At 42.1% G+C, this 20,125-nt stretch overlaps 1 protein-coding gene across 1 annotated transcript; it reads left to right on the top strand.

Moving 5' to 3' along the window:
* Positions 1–4,441: 4,441 nt before the first annotated feature.
* Positions 4,442–10,270, top strand: LOC118311560 (cytochrome P450 7A1). Its single transcript, XM_035635553.2, has 8 exons — positions 4,442–4,788; positions 5,754–5,994; positions 6,087–6,296; positions 6,574–6,768; positions 7,146–7,345; positions 8,719–8,849; positions 9,009–9,187; positions 9,320–10,270. The coding sequence occupies exons 1-8, from the start codon at positions 4,706–4,708 to the stop codon at positions 9,620–9,622; spliced, it is 1,542 nt and encodes a 513-aa protein (XP_035491446.2). The 5' UTR covers positions 4,442–4,705; the 3' UTR covers positions 9,623–10,270.
* The last annotated feature ends 9,855 nt before the right edge of the window (positions 10,271–20,125 follow it).

Below are 20,125 nucleotides of genomic sequence, written 5' to 3'. Positions count from 1 at the left end.
AGTATCGTGTCAATGTTGTTACTGAGAATCAAGGTTGTGAATACAAAGCAAAGGACCTAAACCTGCGATCACTGTCACTCCGCAGACTTACATTTGACAAAAATACATCAAAGTTGTTTGTATGCTCTGCTCAAACACACTCCCAAAAAGTGGTTCCTTTTTGGTTTCGTGCTTTTATTTTGAAGGTCTAACCATTTGTCCTTTCAAGCCTAAATTATCACAACTGCCCTCAGCTGTTATCTCCCTGGAATGCAAAGGTGAGACTATATTATTGCCAGATAAGCGACTGAAAACTAAAAACTAATACCAAAGCCTCAGTCACCGTAAACCTTGCCCTCGCCTCATCAGCGTTTATCTAGTTAAATAAATGTGACTCTTTATCAGCATTTGTAACGAGGCAAATCAATTCCTTGTCAAGAATGGAAGGACTCTGCGTGTACGTCAAACACCAACACCCACTGGTGGCTATTAGAATACAACTTTCAGAAGGTGACTTTGATCAAACTATTATTAAATCAATCAAGCAAACTTTTTTGTTCTTAGTGTCACACTACAGTACATAAACCTCCAAGTCTGAGGAGATTCTCCTTCATGAGTCAAGCATTAGACGCAACAGGTCTCAGTTGACCACAGTTAAGAGACGTTGTCTGCCAACCTTTTATAAGATGGTTACAAGTATGTTGGAATGAAAGTTATAGACACACTACAATTAGATTATTTTATATCATCATAAAAATTTGTTTTTCTAACAAATACAAAAAAGTCGTCCCTCCTGGCTGCCTGCACAGTGCACGGCGGTTGCTATGCAACACACTGTAGTGTTCCTCAGAAAAAAGGCTATGAGATGGGAGCTGAGTTAGCCGGCAATTAAAGTTCGAAGGCAAAAAAACATCATTCAATCTCACCGTGTGCTTTGAGCTCTCGTAAATTCTTCACTCCGTCGCTACCTATGGTCGCTACTCACGTCTACCGAGGTCGTTTCCTCCTCAGTCGTGGAGGGATACGGACCTGTGCAAACTGATTCAACGTCATAGCCATTGTATACGCTCACTATCCACAGCTATGAACCAATCAGATTGCTTGATTTGAGCTACCCGTTTCATATAGAGAACATAACTCTTTAGTCGAGGCTGACATGTGTGAACGTTAAGCCCATCCCCCATGTACAGTATCGTCCAGTGCAGCAGAAAACCATTAAGCTTATCAAGTGAAAGTGTGATAAAGATATTTTCTGTCTGGCAACAGAATGATCATGCCTATAGATAATATGCTTACTTACTAACATACATACAATAGGTTAGGGGGAAAAGGGATTTCCAAGGACAGAACTTGAGTCACTGGAAAACTGGGCATGGCTTTGCTGGGGGACTCTGGAGGACAACCCGAAGGCCAGGCAGATAGGCGCAGCCGCTCAGGGGGACGACCCGGAGCGTAGGTCACATCAGCCGCCGAATGAGGTTCAGCGTGTGGGACAGCCAGACTCCGACTGAGGTTCAGGGTGTGGGACAGCTGAACACCCGACTGAGGTTCAGGGGCGTGGGACAGCCGGAATCGGACTGAGGTTCAGGATGTGGGACAGCCGGACTCTGACTGAGGTTCAGGGGCGTGGGACAGCTGGATACCCGACCGAGGTTCAGGGCTTGGGACAGCTGAACACCCGACTGAGGTTCAGGGGCGTGGGACAGCTGAACACCCGACTGAGGTTCAGGGGCGTGGGACAGCCGGACTCCGACTGAGGTTCAGGGGCGTGGGACAGCCGGACTCTGACTGAGGTTCAGGATGTGGGACAGCCGGACCACCGACTGTAGATCAGGGGTGTGGGACAGTCGGACCACCGGCTGTAGATCAGGGGTGTGGGACAGCCGGACCACCGACTGTAGATCAGGGCTGTGGGACAGTCGGACCACCGACTGGACTTCATGGGCATGGGTTGGCCTCCGACTAGAGATGAGGAGGCAGGGTTCATGTAGTGTCATAATACATCCACACTTCTGTCATTATACAGAAATATGATACTCGATTAGCATCTCAAGTTTAGGGTAATTTCATAATAATGTATTCAAATTCAGACTGAAAACAACATGTAAAGAAAAGGTAGTAACGGATTTTCTGACAGATGGCGCTGATCTTAATTTCTAATCACAATACATTTAACGTTAAAGCAGTGAAACCCAGGTCACAGCAGAAAGGGGAACAGGTGACGTAGCGGCAAAAACACTGTGGCGGGAAGTTATCATGGTGATTGACCCGGTGAGACGAGAACCAGCTTTATATCACCAGGTGTGTTTGCAACGGACTGGGTTGGTCAGACTGAGGTTACATGAAACTGAGTCTGTTTAACATCTCAATGAAATCAAAGTAATGTTTATATGGAATGAAATATCCTCTAGAGGCACACATTTAGAGAGAGAACATTCTTGTTTATTTCTGTTTTTTGAGAACCATAATCCTGGATATTTTTCATTTCCTGCTTTTTGATTCTTTCCTGGTTTTATTAAAATCCCATTTCTTATCTAATATATTCCAAATGATGTAGCAATCTCTGCATACAGTATATACATACATCCATACTTTTATTAAAATCGCCATTGTCTTTGTATTCTACTTTAAAATGACTTCCTTATATAATAATATATAGTATATATTAATACATGTTTTTCCTGCATGTATTTTTCTAATTGACGTTTCAATATAAAAAAGTTGGAAAAAGTCTAAAGGATATAAAAAAAAAACCTGAGAGGGCACTACTTATTTTTCAACAACAAAAATCCAAGCTATATTGAAGGGGTCATGTGTTAGTAAATGATTAACTGCCAGAAGGAGACCAAATACATCCCATAACAAACAGGGTAGATAACATCACAACTTCCCAGAATAAAAATGAAGGGGTCTTTGGGGATCATAAAAAATCTTTGGGGATCATAAAAAAAAATCTAACAATTTATCTAAGTGTGAATCAAAGATCCCATCCCAAAAAGCTGATGACACATACAATAAACCGAGTCATTCAAATTCCTCTCAAAGAAAACATTCTCTGCTTTCTCAAGAGAGGCGATGGTTCTACAGGAGATGTAGCTGTTGGGTTTTATGTGTAATTGTGGAAGATTTTAGTGCAACAAACCAGAGGTGTGCTACACTAAGGGTTTGTCCTATCCCTTAAATGTTCCCTCTAGGCTACACCGTTGGTAAGTTAAAGTCAGTTACTGTTTGTAACATTTAATTGTTGCCGAGGGATTTTCCTCTTTATGTCATTGTTCAATTCATGACTCAGTGATCAATTCTGTACAGCACTTGTTCATCACGAAGTCTTTATCTGTCACTCAAGACAAAACTGGGCAACTGTTGCTATGCCAGTGAGTCAGCGTTTTTTTGACAGCCTGGCTTCAGGCACGCGAGTCGGTCCGCGACTTCGCTCCGAACAAAAAATACCTGCATTGTATTTTAACAGGCATATTCGCCGTCACCAGAGGATCAGTCCCTCTGACCTCGATGACCCCACACTTTTCGTATGGTGCTACAGTAAGGTCAAACTTTTTTTGAGGATCAAACACCTGCATTCTCATCAGCCTCACTTTGTATTTATTGTGCTCAGTTCAGTCTGTGATGACACACTCAACTGCAATGATGACCATTGGTGAACATTTATAGGTTTTGGCGTGCGCTCACAGAGGGTCTCTATGTCCAATCCACCGTTAGCCATCATAGCCAAAATGCGTTCTAATCATTTCATGATCAATTTCTTGATGAGTGAGATTTCTTTTCTTCTTCATCTACACACCTGCAGATCGAGGCAAGTCTCAACAGGTTATATATTCAGTCCTGCTGCCACCTGCACACACGGTCACGCTCACAATGGGAGGACGGCAGAGACCTTGGATCTATTTACCAATCTGAATTCACTGTCCATGGACTCCAGTCAAGGCCATCTCTCTCACACACACACACATACACACACACACACGCACACGCACACGCACAAAGGCACACACACACACACAGGGGTGGTGAACATGAATGGAATCCTATTTCCTAGAGAAATCATGGAGAGATAATAGACTCATAATAATATAATGACTTGATAAGAAGTCTTTCTGTTACACTTTCCATAGTTGCATAGTTGTCATGCAAAGTGGAAAGTGTTTTTCAAACTGCTACATTTGCAGATGTATTTGATTGGTTCATGATCTGAATTGTTCCAGTGACCTTCAGGTTTTGAATATTAATCACCACCAGAACATGCAGCCTTTCTTTTAAGCTGACAAATGCAGAAAAGAATCATCCGCCTCCTCCGAAAAACGTACACAGGCTTATCTTACAGAACATCCCTGCAGATAGGGTAATAATGCTCGTTCTGTTGCACAACAAATGATGAAGAAGGAAAAAAAAACCTTGGGCCCACCCTGAGGGGCAGAGCAGGTATAAAATCCTCCCACATTCTGCCTGTCACACTAGTTGAGCTGACGCTGCTCACTGGACCATGCACACGGGTTGCTGACACAAGTTGCAGTGACACTTTTCATTCATTGTCTTTGGGTTGCAAAACTCCAGGAATCTAGGAGAGGCACCTCTAATACACACTGTCACAAGTTAGTTTAGTCACAGATCCTCTCTTGTGTCGTCTGTGCGAGCACCAGTACCTGTGACTGAGTCTCCGGCCGTACTGGATTTTCCAATCATCATCACCATCATCGTTAACATCGCCAATATGATAATAAGCATCGCTCTGATCTGGGCAGTGGTTGTGGCATTCTGCTGCCTCCTATGGCTCGCTGTGGGGACACGACACAGGTAAGCCTGGACATCAGACATCTACAGTAGGATGCAATGTAGTAGGTGTTTCTTATTGTTTTAGCTCCTGCGGTGTCTTCATGTTACTTGAAATACTAATATGACTCTCTTTTCGTTGACTACACCCACATCAACGCTGGCAGTTTTTCCGGCCAAACAACAACACATGTGCATGATTCATGTTGGCCACTTATGTCATCATCATGTTTCTCTTGTGAATGACAGACCGCGGCACTGCATGCAAACGAGCACTAATCAAACAAAAGCTTTTGTACATATGATGGAATTTGTTCTGCACGCTCGACATTGTCACCAATGTGCTGTGTGTGGCTGCCATTGTCAGAACCTATCTTGTGTAGTCACAATGTGGTGTGTGTTCAGACTGTAGCTGATGAGCTGCTTTTCTCTGGGATAATAATACTTTGTGGTGAAATTGACAAAATCTGAGTAGATTTATCTTATAAAGGGTTTACTTGTTTGTGACATAATGACATTATTGCTGGTATGGAACCATAGCAATGTTGCTTTGTAATGTTTTGGAAATGTTGCGGTTGTTGGGAGGATGGTTCGACGTCAGGGAAACTGGGCTCATTGACAAGGTCTGAATGAATTTTGATGAATACAATCAGCCTTCGTCACTGGGAAAAAGGTGTTTCTAGCAGAATGTAGTATCTCTTAAATGTTTTGGTAAGAATTTCATGCTTCCAAACGTAGATTGGGGACATCTCATTACATGTTATCTCTCTACTCTCACTATCTAAGGTTATGAAAAGATAAAACACGAGGCCACTAGGTTCAACCAATCTTACTTTCTAGAAAGAATTCAATAAAAAGTGATTTTGTCTCTGTGGTTGCTGTTCAATGCAAACTACGTCTTACCATAGATCAGATTTGATCAGTGGCAGTTAGTTTTGTTTTTTTACTGAGTAATGTCTGCCATCTCTCTGTCTTGTTTATTCCCATAGGCAGCCTGGTGAGCCTGTAGTTGAATATGGCTTCATCCCTTACCTGGGCTGTGCTTTGCAATTCGGTGCAAACCCACTCCAGTTCCTTCGCAGCCGCCAGAAGATGTACGGCCATATTTTCACCTGCAAGATCGCAGGCCAGTACATTCATTTCCTGTGTGACCCCTTCTCATACTATTCAGTCATCAGACAGGGGAGGCACCTGGATTGGAGGAAGTTCCACTTTGCTACCTCTGTCAAGGTAGATTTATGTTGCCATCTTTTATTATTCATGCGATGTTGTGTCAGAATATTTTTCTTCATCCTAAACCTCTTCGTCTTTTCCTTTGCCAGGCCTTTGGCCATGACAGCTTCGACCCTCGCCATGGCCACACCACAGAGAACCTCCACCAAACCTTTCTGAAGACCCTGCAAGGTGAAGCTATACCCTCGCTGATACAGACCATGATGGGCCACCTCCAGGACGTCATGCTGAGGTCGGACACACTCAGTCCCAGCAAGGACCACTGGGAGGTGGATGGTATCTTCGCTTTCTGCTACAAGGTCAGTGACTGGTAGTATGTCGTTGGTCCAAAGGGTCTGTGATAGATTGCGGATCGTCTGAATAAGATTGACTCACAAAATTAACTTTTTAATTTTGATTTTATTACATTTTTTTGGACAAAATTTGCTTTTAAATTTTGTCCAATCAGCTAAATATTTCCATTTACATTACCCCCTAAGGAAATGTATGTACAGCTTGCATTCCCTTTGCCTCCATGCCCTATATGATGTTTGTAACAGTCCTAACACATTTCCATCTGACCTGTTGTCACCCCAGGTGATGTTTGCCGCTGGCTATTTGACACTATTTGGTAAAGAGTTTGGTGAAGATAAGTGTCAAGCGAGGCAGGCGGCCACGAAAGCCTTGGTGCTCAATGCTTTGGAGAACTTCAAGGAGTTTGACAAAATCTTCCCGGCATTGGTGGCTGGTCTGCCCATCCATGTCTTCAAGAGTGCCTACAGTGCCAGAGAGGTTAGTGGGGCGTTTCCTGCAACTATCACAGGAGAAAATGACAACATAAATTGGCATTTGAACTTGTTTTAGCAGTATAAACTTTACATAAAAGCCACCTGTGGTGTAAATTTCTCACACATTCTTGTTGACCCTGGCCGCCCTGGTCTGGCTATTTAAGATGTCTTTTCTGATCTGGGTCAGACCTCTGAACCATCCCATGGTGAAGGAGCTCTGAACCAGCTGAACAGACTCTGTTGTACTCTTGACTAAATTAAATATGACTTGTAGACAAACTTTGAATGGCTTATTTGTTCATTTCTTGAGGAAATCAAGATTTCCACCACACCACTCATATATATGCATGACATTTTGTATTCATTCTTTCAAATGTGTAGAACCTGGCAAAGACCATGAATCCTGAAAACTTGTCCAAGCGGGAGAATGTTTCTGACCTCATCTCGATGAGGATAATCCTGAATGATTCCTTATCTACCTTCAATGACGTGAGCAAGGCCAGAACCCACGTCGCTCTGCTATGGGCGTCGCAGGCTAACACCCTGCCTGCTACCTTCTGGTGTCTCTTGTATATGATCAGGTATGCTGATAAGTCATCTTTTTACAAATTGTATCTGGAAATGAAACAGAAGTCAGCCAGCATGACCCACTAGTCATTAATTAAACAATCTGGGACTAGGGTCATGAATCAAACTTTGATCAGGGCTAAGATATAAAAGAAAATAGTTAGATGCCAGACCAAGTTTATCAGTTGCACAACGATTTCTAGCTTTTGAGTGTTACACAGGACTTGTTTGCTTTGTGGCTTTTCAAATGAAAGGCAAGTTCAGGTGTAACTAATTATTCGCGTTAAAACAGAACCATTTACAGATAGCCCGTGGCTTGAGTGGCTTACCAACCCAATGAATTGCATACCAGGTATCAAACAAAGCCTACAGAGACTTGCTTTGGCAAGCAGTGACATGTAAAGCGCTGCTTTGCTATATAAGCCAGACATTGAGTTAGGAAACTAGCAAACAATGCTATCAGGCCATGCAATAACTGAGCTTATAGTCCTCCCTGTCAACTAGACCAAGAGTTCACACTTTGTAAACCACATTTCAGTCTATAGTCAAAATTAATTCAATTCAATAATCGCAATTAGTTATATATTGGCGTTATGGCTCTGTTCTGGGACCCCCTGCCCTTCATACGTGCATACGTGGAAAGCCTGAGATAGGGAGAGCACATCTCCCTATCATTCCATGAGTCTTCCGGGAATGTCAGGCAGAGCAGCATCAATAACAGCACATGACATTGATTTAGTCAGATACAGCATGAAAAGGAGGTGCTGGGGTGGAGGCGGGTTGTGAAGTGGTGTGCAGCAGAGCAAGAAGAGTGGACAGGTTAAAGCAGCTTAAATAGAGCGAACGATATGAGGATCAGCTGAGCAGTCAGCTGATGTGGGCTGCAAGGAGATCTCTCCTGTCAGCTGATGTGCTGCACAATGGCTGAGCTTGACTTTGTGGACTGCCTGAACTAACGCAATGCTCAATTTGTCATTTGTCTCTCACTGCCCATTTCCCCTTATCTCATGTACTGTTATACCTGTTACATCATATTACCGTATATTTATCAGTTCGCAGACAGCTGATTGTGGTTATTGCAGGCAAACCCCTCTGTAGTTAAGATAGATAGTGGCGCAACAAGAGCATAGGTATGTGGGCATGAAACTAGGCCATTCAACGAACTCAAAATCCCAAATGTTCATTGTCCTGGGGATGCCTATGATTGTGACTAGACTAATTTACATGATACAGCCAATTAACATTAAATTAAACATTAAAAACATATCTACTGGTTGTTATAATCTTCTTGCACAGTTGTCCAGTGTTTTTTCTATATATTGTAATTGTGCCTCCCTAACAACAGTGACAGTTAATGAGACTAACAGGCTTTTGTCTGTGTGCTCAGGAGTCCTGATGCCATGAAAGCAGCTCGGAAGGAAGTGGAGAAGGTTCTGGAAGATTCGGGTCTGACTCCTGACCCCAGTGACCCCACACTGAGCCTTACCAGGGACCAGCTGGACAACATGTCTGTTCTGGGTAAGATTTCCAATGGATCATTTGAAAACACAAGTTACTTGTGATTGTAATCTGGTGCTGCCTTCATGAAATATGATACACTGCGGTGATGCTCTGTTCTTTTAAATGCAGTAAAGAAATGTTTTGATTTCTTTCTTTTTTTTGCCTTTCCATCTATAGACAGCATCATAAAAGAAGCCATGCGTCTTTCCAGTGCTTCCATGAATGTGCGCATTGCCAAGGAAGACTTCCTGCTTCACCTTGACAACCAAGAAGCATACCGTATAAGGAAAGATGATGTCATTGCCCTGTATCCACCCATGCTGCACTTTGATCCAGAAATATATGAGGATCCCTATGTAAGAATATCAAATGAAATATGAAATGACTACTGACAAAAAAAAACGCTCTTATTCAGGGAATTTCTATGAATTGTGTTGTCCCACTTAAAACTGATCTTTCTATCTCCCTCTCTCCTCCTCACCCTGCAGGAGTACAAGTTTGACCGCTTCCTGGATGAGAAGGGTCAGGAGAAAACCAGTTTTTACCGCAGCGGACGGCGGCTACGTTATTTCTACATGCCGTTTGGCTCCGGGGTCACCAAATGCCCAGGCAGATTTTTTGCTATGTATGAGATCAAGCAGTTCCTCACTATGGTGCTGTCCTACTTTGACGTGGAACTGTTGGACCCTGCTGTCAAAGTCCCGCCTCTTGACCAATCCCGTGCCGGACTGGGAATCCTTCAGCCTACCTATGATGTGGACTTCAGATACAAACTGAGATCCAAGCACTAGGTTCAGTTTTTTTTTCAGTGTCTGAAATACACATTGTACATAGTCAATATTTAACAGTGGTAATGAAAATGCTGCATATGTAAATAGACTGAATTATACTTTTTGTTGTCGTTTTAATTTGCTTCTGAAGAACATGTTTTCCTTTTTTTTCTATCTGTCTGTTTCTCTTTTTTAATGGTGCAAAAACAAATCTAGTGATTCATCAGATACAACGATGACTGAAATGTGTTTATTCACTTGAGGATGTGACCCTGTGGTGGTCTCAGACCCCTGCATGTGTATTTGGTTTGTGTTACATGGGTAGACAGGTGACGATGATGAATGGGGCCCAGCATGTGCGATATAAATCTATTTGATTGTGTGTGGGTTTTTTTTAAATATTTGATTATCTGTACATATATATTCAAATGGTAGAAGGTGACAATTTGTTTCAGTGGTGGTTTAAGGAATGGGACTTCTGCTATTGTTACATTACTGCCAACTTATTTTCATAGCAAAGGCAGTTTTTCTACCCTGCAGACAGCAATTGGATTCATTAGATGCCACATGACTGTATAATGGCAATGCAATACAGACTCTGTAAATCAATCTACACAGAGAAAACTCTAGGAGAGACTAAAGAAATAAAAATCTGAAAATACGTGGAAATCGTGTAATGTTTTTCATTCAGTTACCTTTCAATAAGAGTCAGTATGGAGCATCTAATTGCCCTGCCCATGGTTATTCTTTTGCTGATGAATGTAATAACAAAATCAGCAAAAATACTCAGATAGAGATATAATGTGTCCTGAGGGTAGCTATGCCCCCTGACTGCAGGGACATCTATATGGATGTCTCCAGTCTTTGAAAGATGTAGTTGAAATTTTTTTTTAATCAAATTGATATGGTGATAACTTCTGTTTGGCTCTGTGTCAGAGCAATTAAATTGTTTTTACATTAAAGATCCACTCCAGTCACGTTTTAAAGTATATATATACCTAATATTTTTTTTAACAGTGTTTACCCCGCAAAAAAGTTTTGAAAAACCCTGGGGCTGAAACATTCCACTCTCTCCCTCATTGAGGAATTGTGAGACTATGAATATTCAGAATATGCAAATAACACAGGCTCCGCCCACCACAGCTGCTCACACAACAAGATGGCTAGAGGCAACATTGGTGAGATTCAGCCATAAAACTCTCACCAATAGTGGATGCTAACTGCTAACGCTAACTGTCTGCTGACACACCTGTCGTCCTCTCATGATGTGCTGCCTCTGCTGCACAGGAAGTTTCCGGTTTCTTTGCCTCACATTTGCATGTTGGACAGCGATTGTTTTTCTGTATTTGTGACGTACCAAATCTAGCGTGAAAAGGATTCGTTTGAATTTCAAATTGCAGGGAAGTAACACAGAAATCTCCTCCTCCAGGAGAGGAATGTGGAAACACCAGATACTAGTCGCTGTAGTCTTCAACTTAGTGTCATCATTAACAATCACAGTCAAAATTCCTCAGTGAAACATGTTTCTATCGGTGTATTAATTACATAGAAATCACAATGGCTCATCCAGTCTTTTATACGACCACCTGTTTGGCGCATGACGGGGCTCTTTTTATTTTTAGTCAATGAGCTCATGACTGTAATCCTATCATGCACTGACTTGACCTTCACCTTGAATTAGTAGATAGAGCTTCTTTTGGCCTTGGAATTGGCTCTCTCTGACTGTCCCACTCAGACGTGAGTGGCTGCTTGTTGGCCAGTGCAGAGCTTTATATGGCCTCCGGCCTCTCAGTAGCATTATCTTAAGGGGCGCGGCTGAACAACAACAATTGTTATGCTTCAATGAGCATTTCTTGAAAAGTGCCAACAAAGCCAAAATGTAGAGGAACAGGACAGTGAGCACGGAGCAATAAAATAATTTATACAGTTCATTCAGGTCAAATCAGAAGAATGACCAAGTGCTCATCTGCGCAGGCCAGCGTGACACTACACACAGTTTCTCTGACTGAGCTCACTGTGAGTGATGACTCAACCACATGACAATTCCTGTTAAACAGCTGACAGCATGTGGACACAGACACACGTGATGTATTTACAGATGTCATGTTCAGCCACAGTCCGACTGCAGGGACAAGGTAGGCCATTTGGTTAATGATATCATTGTTCTCACATGAGAAACGCCAAGTGACTCCTTATATTTTTATATTTGCGTTTACACTTCCAAACTGTCAGTTGACATGCTCCGCGAGGACTGGGATGGAAGTGGAAGAGAGGTAACCAAGGTGTTCCACTGAGCAAAGGTTCCACCAATGTGTGCCTGTGCATGATGTGTGAGTGTGTCCTGAACAAATAGATATGAAATCAATACGTTTGGTCTGGGCGCCATGTGCTGGTGTTTCAACCTGTTCAACCCAGTGCAAATGAAATAGAAAAGGTTTCTCTTCCAAGAACTTCCACGGACTGACTACATGTGCATTTAAAGGGGCAGTCAGAGATTTTAATCCAATACACTTTTTTTTTTAAATAAAATTCAACAAATGTTTCCTCGAGGTCCGCTAGCTTTCAGTTCTGTGTGAGACCTGAAAAAGTTGAATAAAAAAATTCTGCATATGAGGAGAAAAACCCTCCACAGTCAAACGTGGAGGGGGAGTTTGTGTCTGCATCAGTGGAAGGAAAAATAAGATGTATGCCAACATCAACACTTTTGTTAAAGATAAGCTTCTGACCCAGAACACAGAGACTGGCGAGACTCAGAGGTGCGGTGTGAAAAGTACAAAAGTTTCCTTTATTAGTGATTCCGTCCTTAAGGCGAACCCCAGAGGAAGAGACCAGGCAGGCAGACTCGGGCTTTGACCGTGGCGGGCTGGCGTACAGGTTGACGGACACACAGGAGGGTAGCTTGCAGCAGAGCAGACAACAGCTGAGGAGTGCAGTAGGTCGTGAGGCAGGGTCTGAGCACGGAGAAGCAAGAGTTAGTGAATCGTACAAAGCAACAAATCTAAGAAACACGCTATGACAAAGCTGAGCCAAGTCTACCACACTGGTGGATACAACGATCTGGCGACAATGGTGCGATCAATCCAGGTTTAAGACTAGTAGCGGTGATTCATGGATGGGCAGCAGCTGTGCAAGTAGAGTGGCAGAGTGAACGGCCACTCCCCTTGACCTGCTTCTGGAAGGACACGCCCCATACCTACAACCAGACAGACAGCAACAAAACAGGGGAAAGGGGAGAAAACACACACTAGGGAAGAGGAGGGAACAGCAGTCCCATAACAGCTTTTTCTTTCAACTATTAGTCAATGAGCTAAAGATCAAGCGGCAGCTGATTCCAGTCTCCAGATGGTAAACCTGAGCGAAGCTGTCTGCAGTCTGACTGTAGAACTCCGAACAAATGTGCCATGAAAACAGTGACGAGCAGTTTTAAACAAGTTTCTCAGGAAGGGCGATACGTTACTTATTACTTTTCACTCTTTCAAAAAGTAATTATATCACCCTACTTATTACTTGGTTTTAATAGTAATTAGTTACGTTAATCGTTATATTACTACATTAATTTCGCGGGTTCTGCATATTATTATTATTATCTGATGGTTTTACAGAATATGAAACTGATATTGTGTCCAGCTACTTCTTCTTCTTTTAATTCTGCCCTGGCGTATGAATCGAGGTCCTAATGTTCAGAAGTGATTGAGGCTTGATATTTAAGTTTAACCATAAACTTTATCATAAATAACTGTGAATTGAAAATACAAATACAACCAAATACATAGTACTTATAACAAACATTTATTTTACATACAATGTAAACACACATCACATTTAAAGGCTCAAATCAGTTGGCCGATAATATATGCAACGTATGTTTAGATGGTACCTGCATTGCAACAATTTATTTTGTCCTATACACTGTTTATTACACATCTGAAGGCATTAAAAACAAGATGCTTAGGGCTTCATCTGGGTTTCTGTATGTCGACATGTGCACAGGGGAAAAGCCCTGTTGCTTTTGAGCTAATTTGCTTTTCATGGAGAGATGGACATTTGAAAACAAGAAGGAAAGCCAAGGCAAGACACCTGATTGTCTCAACTGGAGTGACCAGCTGCTGGAGGGGGAAGACAAGAGGAGCAGAACTCCCAGTGGTCACAGGTCGTTCGTGCAAAGAACTTATTACGGCATCAGTCTTTTTAATCGAACGTCCCAGGATAAAATATATATATATATATAAAGGACTTTTAAAAGCAGGATTTACAAAGTGCTCTGACAGACAGAGGAGACATACTGTAGGATACTTGGGGGCAGTCGCAAAAGCATGTGTAAACATACCAGGAATTTGTCTCCGGTTTCCTGAGTGCTCAATATGTTCTTTCACAGAATAGACTTACAACGAACAAAAACGACAGAGCTGCACAAGATGAACAATAAACATTTAGCTCTTATGTACAGATATAAACATATATAGAGAGAGAGAGAATACGTATATATAAATATATAATGTAGGAAGACACTAGTGCAATGGTGCAAAGTTGCTGGAATAAATATGGACAATTAAAAGCAAAGCATAACTGTTCATTCATCAGGATTCATAATTTGTGCTTTATTCATCGATTGCTTTATTGCTTTAGTTGGATTTTTTTATTCAAAAATCCAACTAAATGTTCTCCCTGTTATTCCCATCATTTTTTTATTTAATCATTAATCCCTCCTTCCAAACCATATCATATGCCTTTTCGAAATCAAAGAAAACTCCCAAAACAGACTCTTTGTTGACTTGTGCTTTCCTTATTTCTGTTTCCAAACACATAAAAAAATCCATTGTTCCTCTGCCCCTCCTAAATCCGGTCTGCTGAGGTGATATTAATCCTCTGCTCTCCATATAAAATGTTAATCTATCTGTCACCATTCTCTCCATTATCTTTCCCATGTTTGATGTGAGTGCTATTGGTCTGTAGTTTGATGGCTTTGATGGGTCCTTCCCTGGTTTCCTGATGGGAATAATTACTCCTTCTTTCCAATTCAATGGTAATTTCCCCACTTCCCATACATTATTATAAAAACATAACAACTTCATATTTGCTACTACACATAAATTCTTTATCATTATATAACATATTTCATCCTTCCCTGGAGATGTATGCCCAGACTTGATTATCGCTCTTCCATTCTTCCATGGTAAATGGGGCATCCATTGTACTGAAAGTATCCTCCCTTTTCTCTAGAATTCCAGGATGGGCTGCTCTTGTCATTGCCATTCCTCTTTTGCCTTCCTCTGTCAGGTTCTCAGAGCTATGGATTTGACTGAGTGCTTTTCCTACCTTCTCTTTGTCTGACAATGCAGTTTCCTCCCCCGTCTTCAGTACTGGATACTGCAATTCCCTTCTGATTCCTCTCATACTCCGAATCATTCCCCAAACATCTCCCATTGGTGGAGATTTTAAATAGGTGGTCCTTGCCGTGTGAATCTTGTTTTGCTAGTTCCCAAGCCCAAATCTACTAAGAGCGTGGGATAGTACCATTCCACCCAGTCAAAAGCTTTTTTCTGCATCTAGAGCAAGAATCCCTTCTGGGCAAGTGCCGGATGGAGTGTATAGGACATTAAATAGTTGACAGAACTTAAAGAGCCCCTGCCTATTCTTCATGAAGCAAGTCTGATCCTGCGAGATAATTGAAGGAAGATGAAGTTCTAGTCGGTGGGCTAGTGTTTTGGAAAGTATTTTAAAGTTGATGTTAAGCAATGATATAGGACGAAATTAAACGCAGTTAAGCAGATCTTTATTAGGCTTCAGGAGAACGGAAATAGTAGACTGCCCAAGAGTAGGAGGTAAAGTTTTGTTATTGAAGGAATCCATGTACATATCTTTTAACAGAGGAGAAAGGCTATCAACGAAATGCTTATAAAATTCCGCAGGAAATCCGTCGGTGACGGGACTCTTACCACTCTGCCCTACCCTCCAGAGCAATATCCTCCTCCAGTGTTTTTGCAGTATCAGAATCTAATGTTGGAATAGGAAGGTTGTCAAAGAACAGATTAAAAAGGTTATGTGTCGGTTGTTAGGTCACCTGATTCTAGTCTAATTTGGGGAATGAGCATTGAGCTTTTCAAATGATGTAGCTGATGAGCAAGTATTTTCGATGCTTTCTCACAATATTCATATGAAAGTGTCTTGATTTTTGATGATTTTTCCTCGGCTTGCTTAGTAGTAAGCAGATTAAATTCGGTTTGTAAGGAGAGCCTCTGTTTATAAAGTTCAGGAGAAGGCGAGGGTGAATGCTGCTGGTCTAGTTGTAATATGAGGTTCGCTAATTTGTTAAATCGTTCCCGTTTTCTATTATTAAGTCGCGAGCTGTATGAGATCATGTGACCCCGTAAAAATGCCTATGAAGTTTCCCACCTCGGGAGGAAGAATAATATTAACTGGTGCGAATCTATCCCTGGGATATTGGCAAAAAAATCTGTAAAACAATTGCTGTCATCCAAATTGGGGGCATACACATTTGCCAGGATAAAGGGAATGTTGAATAAAGTGCCCGAGACTACGATATAACAACCATTTGGATCGGCAACCACCTCAGAAGGGGATAAATGGAGTTGATTTGTGTATTAAGATTGCAGTCCCTCGATTGCAGTACCTTGTTTATCCTTATTCTCTTCTGATCTAATCTTTTTATCATTACTCTGCAATGAGTTTCTTGCAAGGGAGGGAAGGGGAGGGAAGGCCAATAGTATTCAAGCAGCCCAAGACCACCCGACGGTCTGCCCCACTGGAGAAATGCTTCGTTAAGTCGGGTGTTAGAGTCAACAGCAAAAACAACACCTTACACTCTGCTTATCTCCTCTCTCTTTAAATCCTGATCTGAAAGTTTTAAACCTGATTTTCTAATCCCAAATTAGTAAATTAGTCCCAAAATGTGTTAGTTGTTAATTAATATGAAGGAAAATCTAGCCTATATATTTAGCAAGTATTAAGCCGTTGGAGCTGAACTGAGTTCAACTTTTGTAACCTTCAATAACCCCATTAGCCTGCAGTTACCTCTGCAGTGCAGACTCTGACTGCGCGGTGAAGGGAATGAAGCCGAGCGATGCAGCAAACGGAATTATTGTATAAGACACGGGTCACATTGCAGATACCAAGCCCAGTCATCAAGTCTTGGCCAGCTGCTCAGACATCATCCATTGTGCTGTGGAGACACTCGTGTTACTTCATTTTGTCACAAAAGGCCTGTTGCAGACGTGTTGTCACGGATACACTTAACAATGGTCTGTTCAGTTCATGACAACTCAAGCAGCCACAATGAATTCTAACACAAGTGCTCGGTGACTGTGAAGAAGGCCGATGGCTGTGGTTAGGGAATGGTTCAGGCCTGATCCAACAGTTACAGTGAAGGATATGGTGAGGCTCGAGGACACATATGTAACAGTAAAAGTATAGTTGTACTTCGCAAAATATCCATGTGTTTACCTTGAAGGACCACAATACAATCTCAAAGATGTTGCGTCCATTTCTCATATAATCATGTATTAACATATACTCTGTTTAAATTATGTTTCTGGTATGTGGGAAAGACTGTTTACGAAAAGTAATAATACGCTAAGCCTGGTGTAGAAATAGCCCTGTTCTGGCTATTTAAGATTTCTTTTCTGTACGATCTGGGTCAGACCTCTGAACCGGCTGAACAGACTCTGCTGTACTCTTGACTTTGTTTCAATTAAATATGACTTTTAGACAAACTTGCTTCATATCTGTTATATGCACTCAGATGTTTATCACACAGGACAAATCGTCTTTATTTTATATTATTCTCAAATATCAATAGCGGCCCAAAAGCAAATGTTCATTGGTTCAGGGTTAAATATTGGTTCACGACAAATATTGACTTGACTTGACTTGACAAATTTGTACATGTAAGATTACCTTTTAAACTGTAAAAGATGCACATTTCTGCCAGAGGGGATCAGCTGTGCATCAAACATTGCATGCATGTTTCCACAGTGTTATGTTTCCAGGGTTGACACCGCCCGTGGCGGCGGGGCCCACTGTCATATCTACCATGGGGAAATCCCAGCTGGCACCCCTGTTCGTCACCACAGCTCAGTAGTATCATCAGGTCCACCGCTTTACACAAGTTGGATTTTACCATAGTGTGTTCAAATCTGGACATAAACCTTTGTGCTGCTACCACCCAAAAAAAAAAAAAACAGGCCTTGAGGCCTGAGTGCGGCTTAAACACAGTTTAGGCCCTGAAGACTTACATAACTTGATGACAGATCGCTGCAAGTGAAAACCATAACAACATGAGTCAGTAAGACAGTGACTTTTCTTAGGGAGAGTTGAATCATAGCTATCTAATAACAGATACCTAGCTCTTATTATAACACTGCCACTGTATGTATATGTACACACATACTGTATGTTCACATGTGTACTGTGTGAGTCACTATTTGGTCCACACCTATCTCAAACTTGTTCATGTGTTTAAAGATCATAAATAAACGTGTAGCTACACATTCCAGCAGGTGTGTGGTGCACGTGGAGGAGCGTTATCTTGACAAACGGTGCATGAAAAACATGTTATTGTGTCAATATGGTCACAGTGTCAGTGCGATGAGCGGAAGTCATGGTTAATAAGGTACTTTCCTATCAACGGGACACATTCAATAAAACCTTGGCCTCGTGCCGCAGTGTGTGTGTGTGGGGGGGGGGGGGGGCAGCTGGACATGCAGCTGTAAATACCTTCACCATAACCACTGTATAAACACTGTGCGAGAGCAAACATGTTATTGAGAAATATGTGTTTGAACTGGAAAAGCCTCCGCAGCGTCAATGGCGCACAGGTTCCTGCTGGTCAAATACTCTCCGGACACGTCCACTGTACCGCGGATAGTGCGTTACATTACATGACATAACATTAATTTCAATCAGCAGAGACAATTGAATGAAACAAAGATATTTCTTACAAAATTAGCAGAATGCGATATGTGATGACAGAATATATGGAGAGAGAGAGTCTAGACTCCATGGGGAGATATTGTAGATGAAGGCATTGGTCTTGAGCACCGCAACGTTAATCACCCCATGGAGTCCAGACACTGGTGGTGGTGATGGTGGTTGATGACTTGAGTTAGATGAGATCTGCTGAGACGGAGCAGATCGGGCGGATGATTGGGGCGGTGGAGGGTGCGCATACCAACGGTGGCACGAGGGAACGAGGCAGGGAGAGAGAATCAAATCTGAGCAAACGGCAGCGAGATGAAAGGCTAATGAGGCAAGCTTGTTACCGTACTATTGGATCGAGGAGACCAGCTGGTAACCACTGATGACGCTGCTCGCTGAGTGACGCCCAGGGAAAGGTTGTTTGGTGCTGCTGAAAAGTGCTTCCGGATCACAATTTTCGACTTTATTCTCAAAGTAATACTTCAACTTTATTCTCGACATTTCGAATTGATTCTCGAAAAAATGTCCCTAATACTCTGACGTAGATGCACACACTGGAGAAAAAGAAGGTACAAAAAGAAAAACGAGTCACTGAGCAAACACTGGAACCTGAGGTAAAAACAACTGCTTACTATCCGGCACTAGAATTCACTGTTGCACTAACGAACGAGACGGAATTATCTGGCGCAGAAGGGGAGTCACGAGCAGTGGCGCCAGGTGAGCTCAGCAGCGAAGCAGAGAGAGAGTCAGCCACGCCTCCTGCCGCACACACTCCCATTGCGAAGAGGTGAGCACAAAAGGGGAGGGGGGAGAAGGAGAGAAAACAGAAAACCCACAAACCCAGACACAATAAAACCCAGAACATAGCAAGAAAAGAACCACATAATTCCCCATCACATGAGGTCATATCACGAGTGACATCATGAAGATGTCTGCATCCTGTCGGACTCTAGACACGAGCTAAAGCTTCTGTAGATAAATAGAAAATGATGTCGTAAGACGCATTAACATATTAAATAGGATTTAGAAATACAATTTTTTTTCCGTCATATGGTTGCGAATGACATCGTGATGATGTCATTATGAAATGGCATCATTACAATATGAAGTGGAGTACAGTATAAAGCACATGTGCAGGGCATGCATCAACTTTCTGCTGCTTTTCATTTCATTACCATTTTTATCAGCTTTCCGTTGCATGAATAAGTGGGGCCCTTTGACTCTTCTACTACGTGTGAATGCAAGAAGAAAAGAAAATGTTGTCTAAAATTGTGCACTGTAATAAAATAAATCACGTCATTTGACTCACACAGTGACTCACCTCGTCCACTGTGTGTGTGCCTCTCTGTGACATAAGCTACACATCTAGCTGGCGAGCTCATCATGTCCCAGTCTAAACTGTGCACTCAAAAATACAGAAAAGAGTGGGAATCCAACCCTGAATTCAAAGGCTGGCCGAAGCCGTTTATTGCTGATGATACATGGGCATACTGCCTGTATTGTAAGGCTGATTTCTACGCCAAACTTAGTGATGTAAAAAAACACATGACAACTCAAAAAGACACTCAAAAGGCAAAGCCGTTTAACAGC

The sequence above is a fragment of the Scophthalmus maximus genome, chromosome 5, assembly GCF_022379125.1.
Source record: "Scophthalmus maximus strain ysfricsl-2021 chromosome 5, ASM2237912v1, whole genome shotgun sequence".
Classification (NCBI taxonomy): domain Eukaryota; kingdom Metazoa; phylum Chordata; class Actinopteri; order Pleuronectiformes; family Scophthalmidae; genus Scophthalmus; species Scophthalmus maximus.
The sequence above is the reverse complement of the archived record's forward strand: the minus strand, read 5'-3'. Positions and strand labels throughout refer to the sequence as shown.

Excerpts from the sequence above, each read along its gene's own strand:
- LOC118311560 (XM_035635553.2), top strand. The coding sequence starts at position 4,706 with ATGATAATAAGCATCGCTCTGATCTGGGCAGTGGTTGTGGCATTCTGC. Across the intron at positions 6,297-6,573 it reads TCTTCGCTTTCTGCTACAAG|GTGATGTTTGCCGCTGGCTA; the intron begins GTCAGTGACTGG and ends TTGTCACCCCAG. Across the intron at positions 7,346-8,718 it reads TGTCTCTTGTATATGATCAG|GAGTCCTGATGCCATGAAAG; the intron begins GTATGCTGATAA and ends CTGTGTGCTCAG.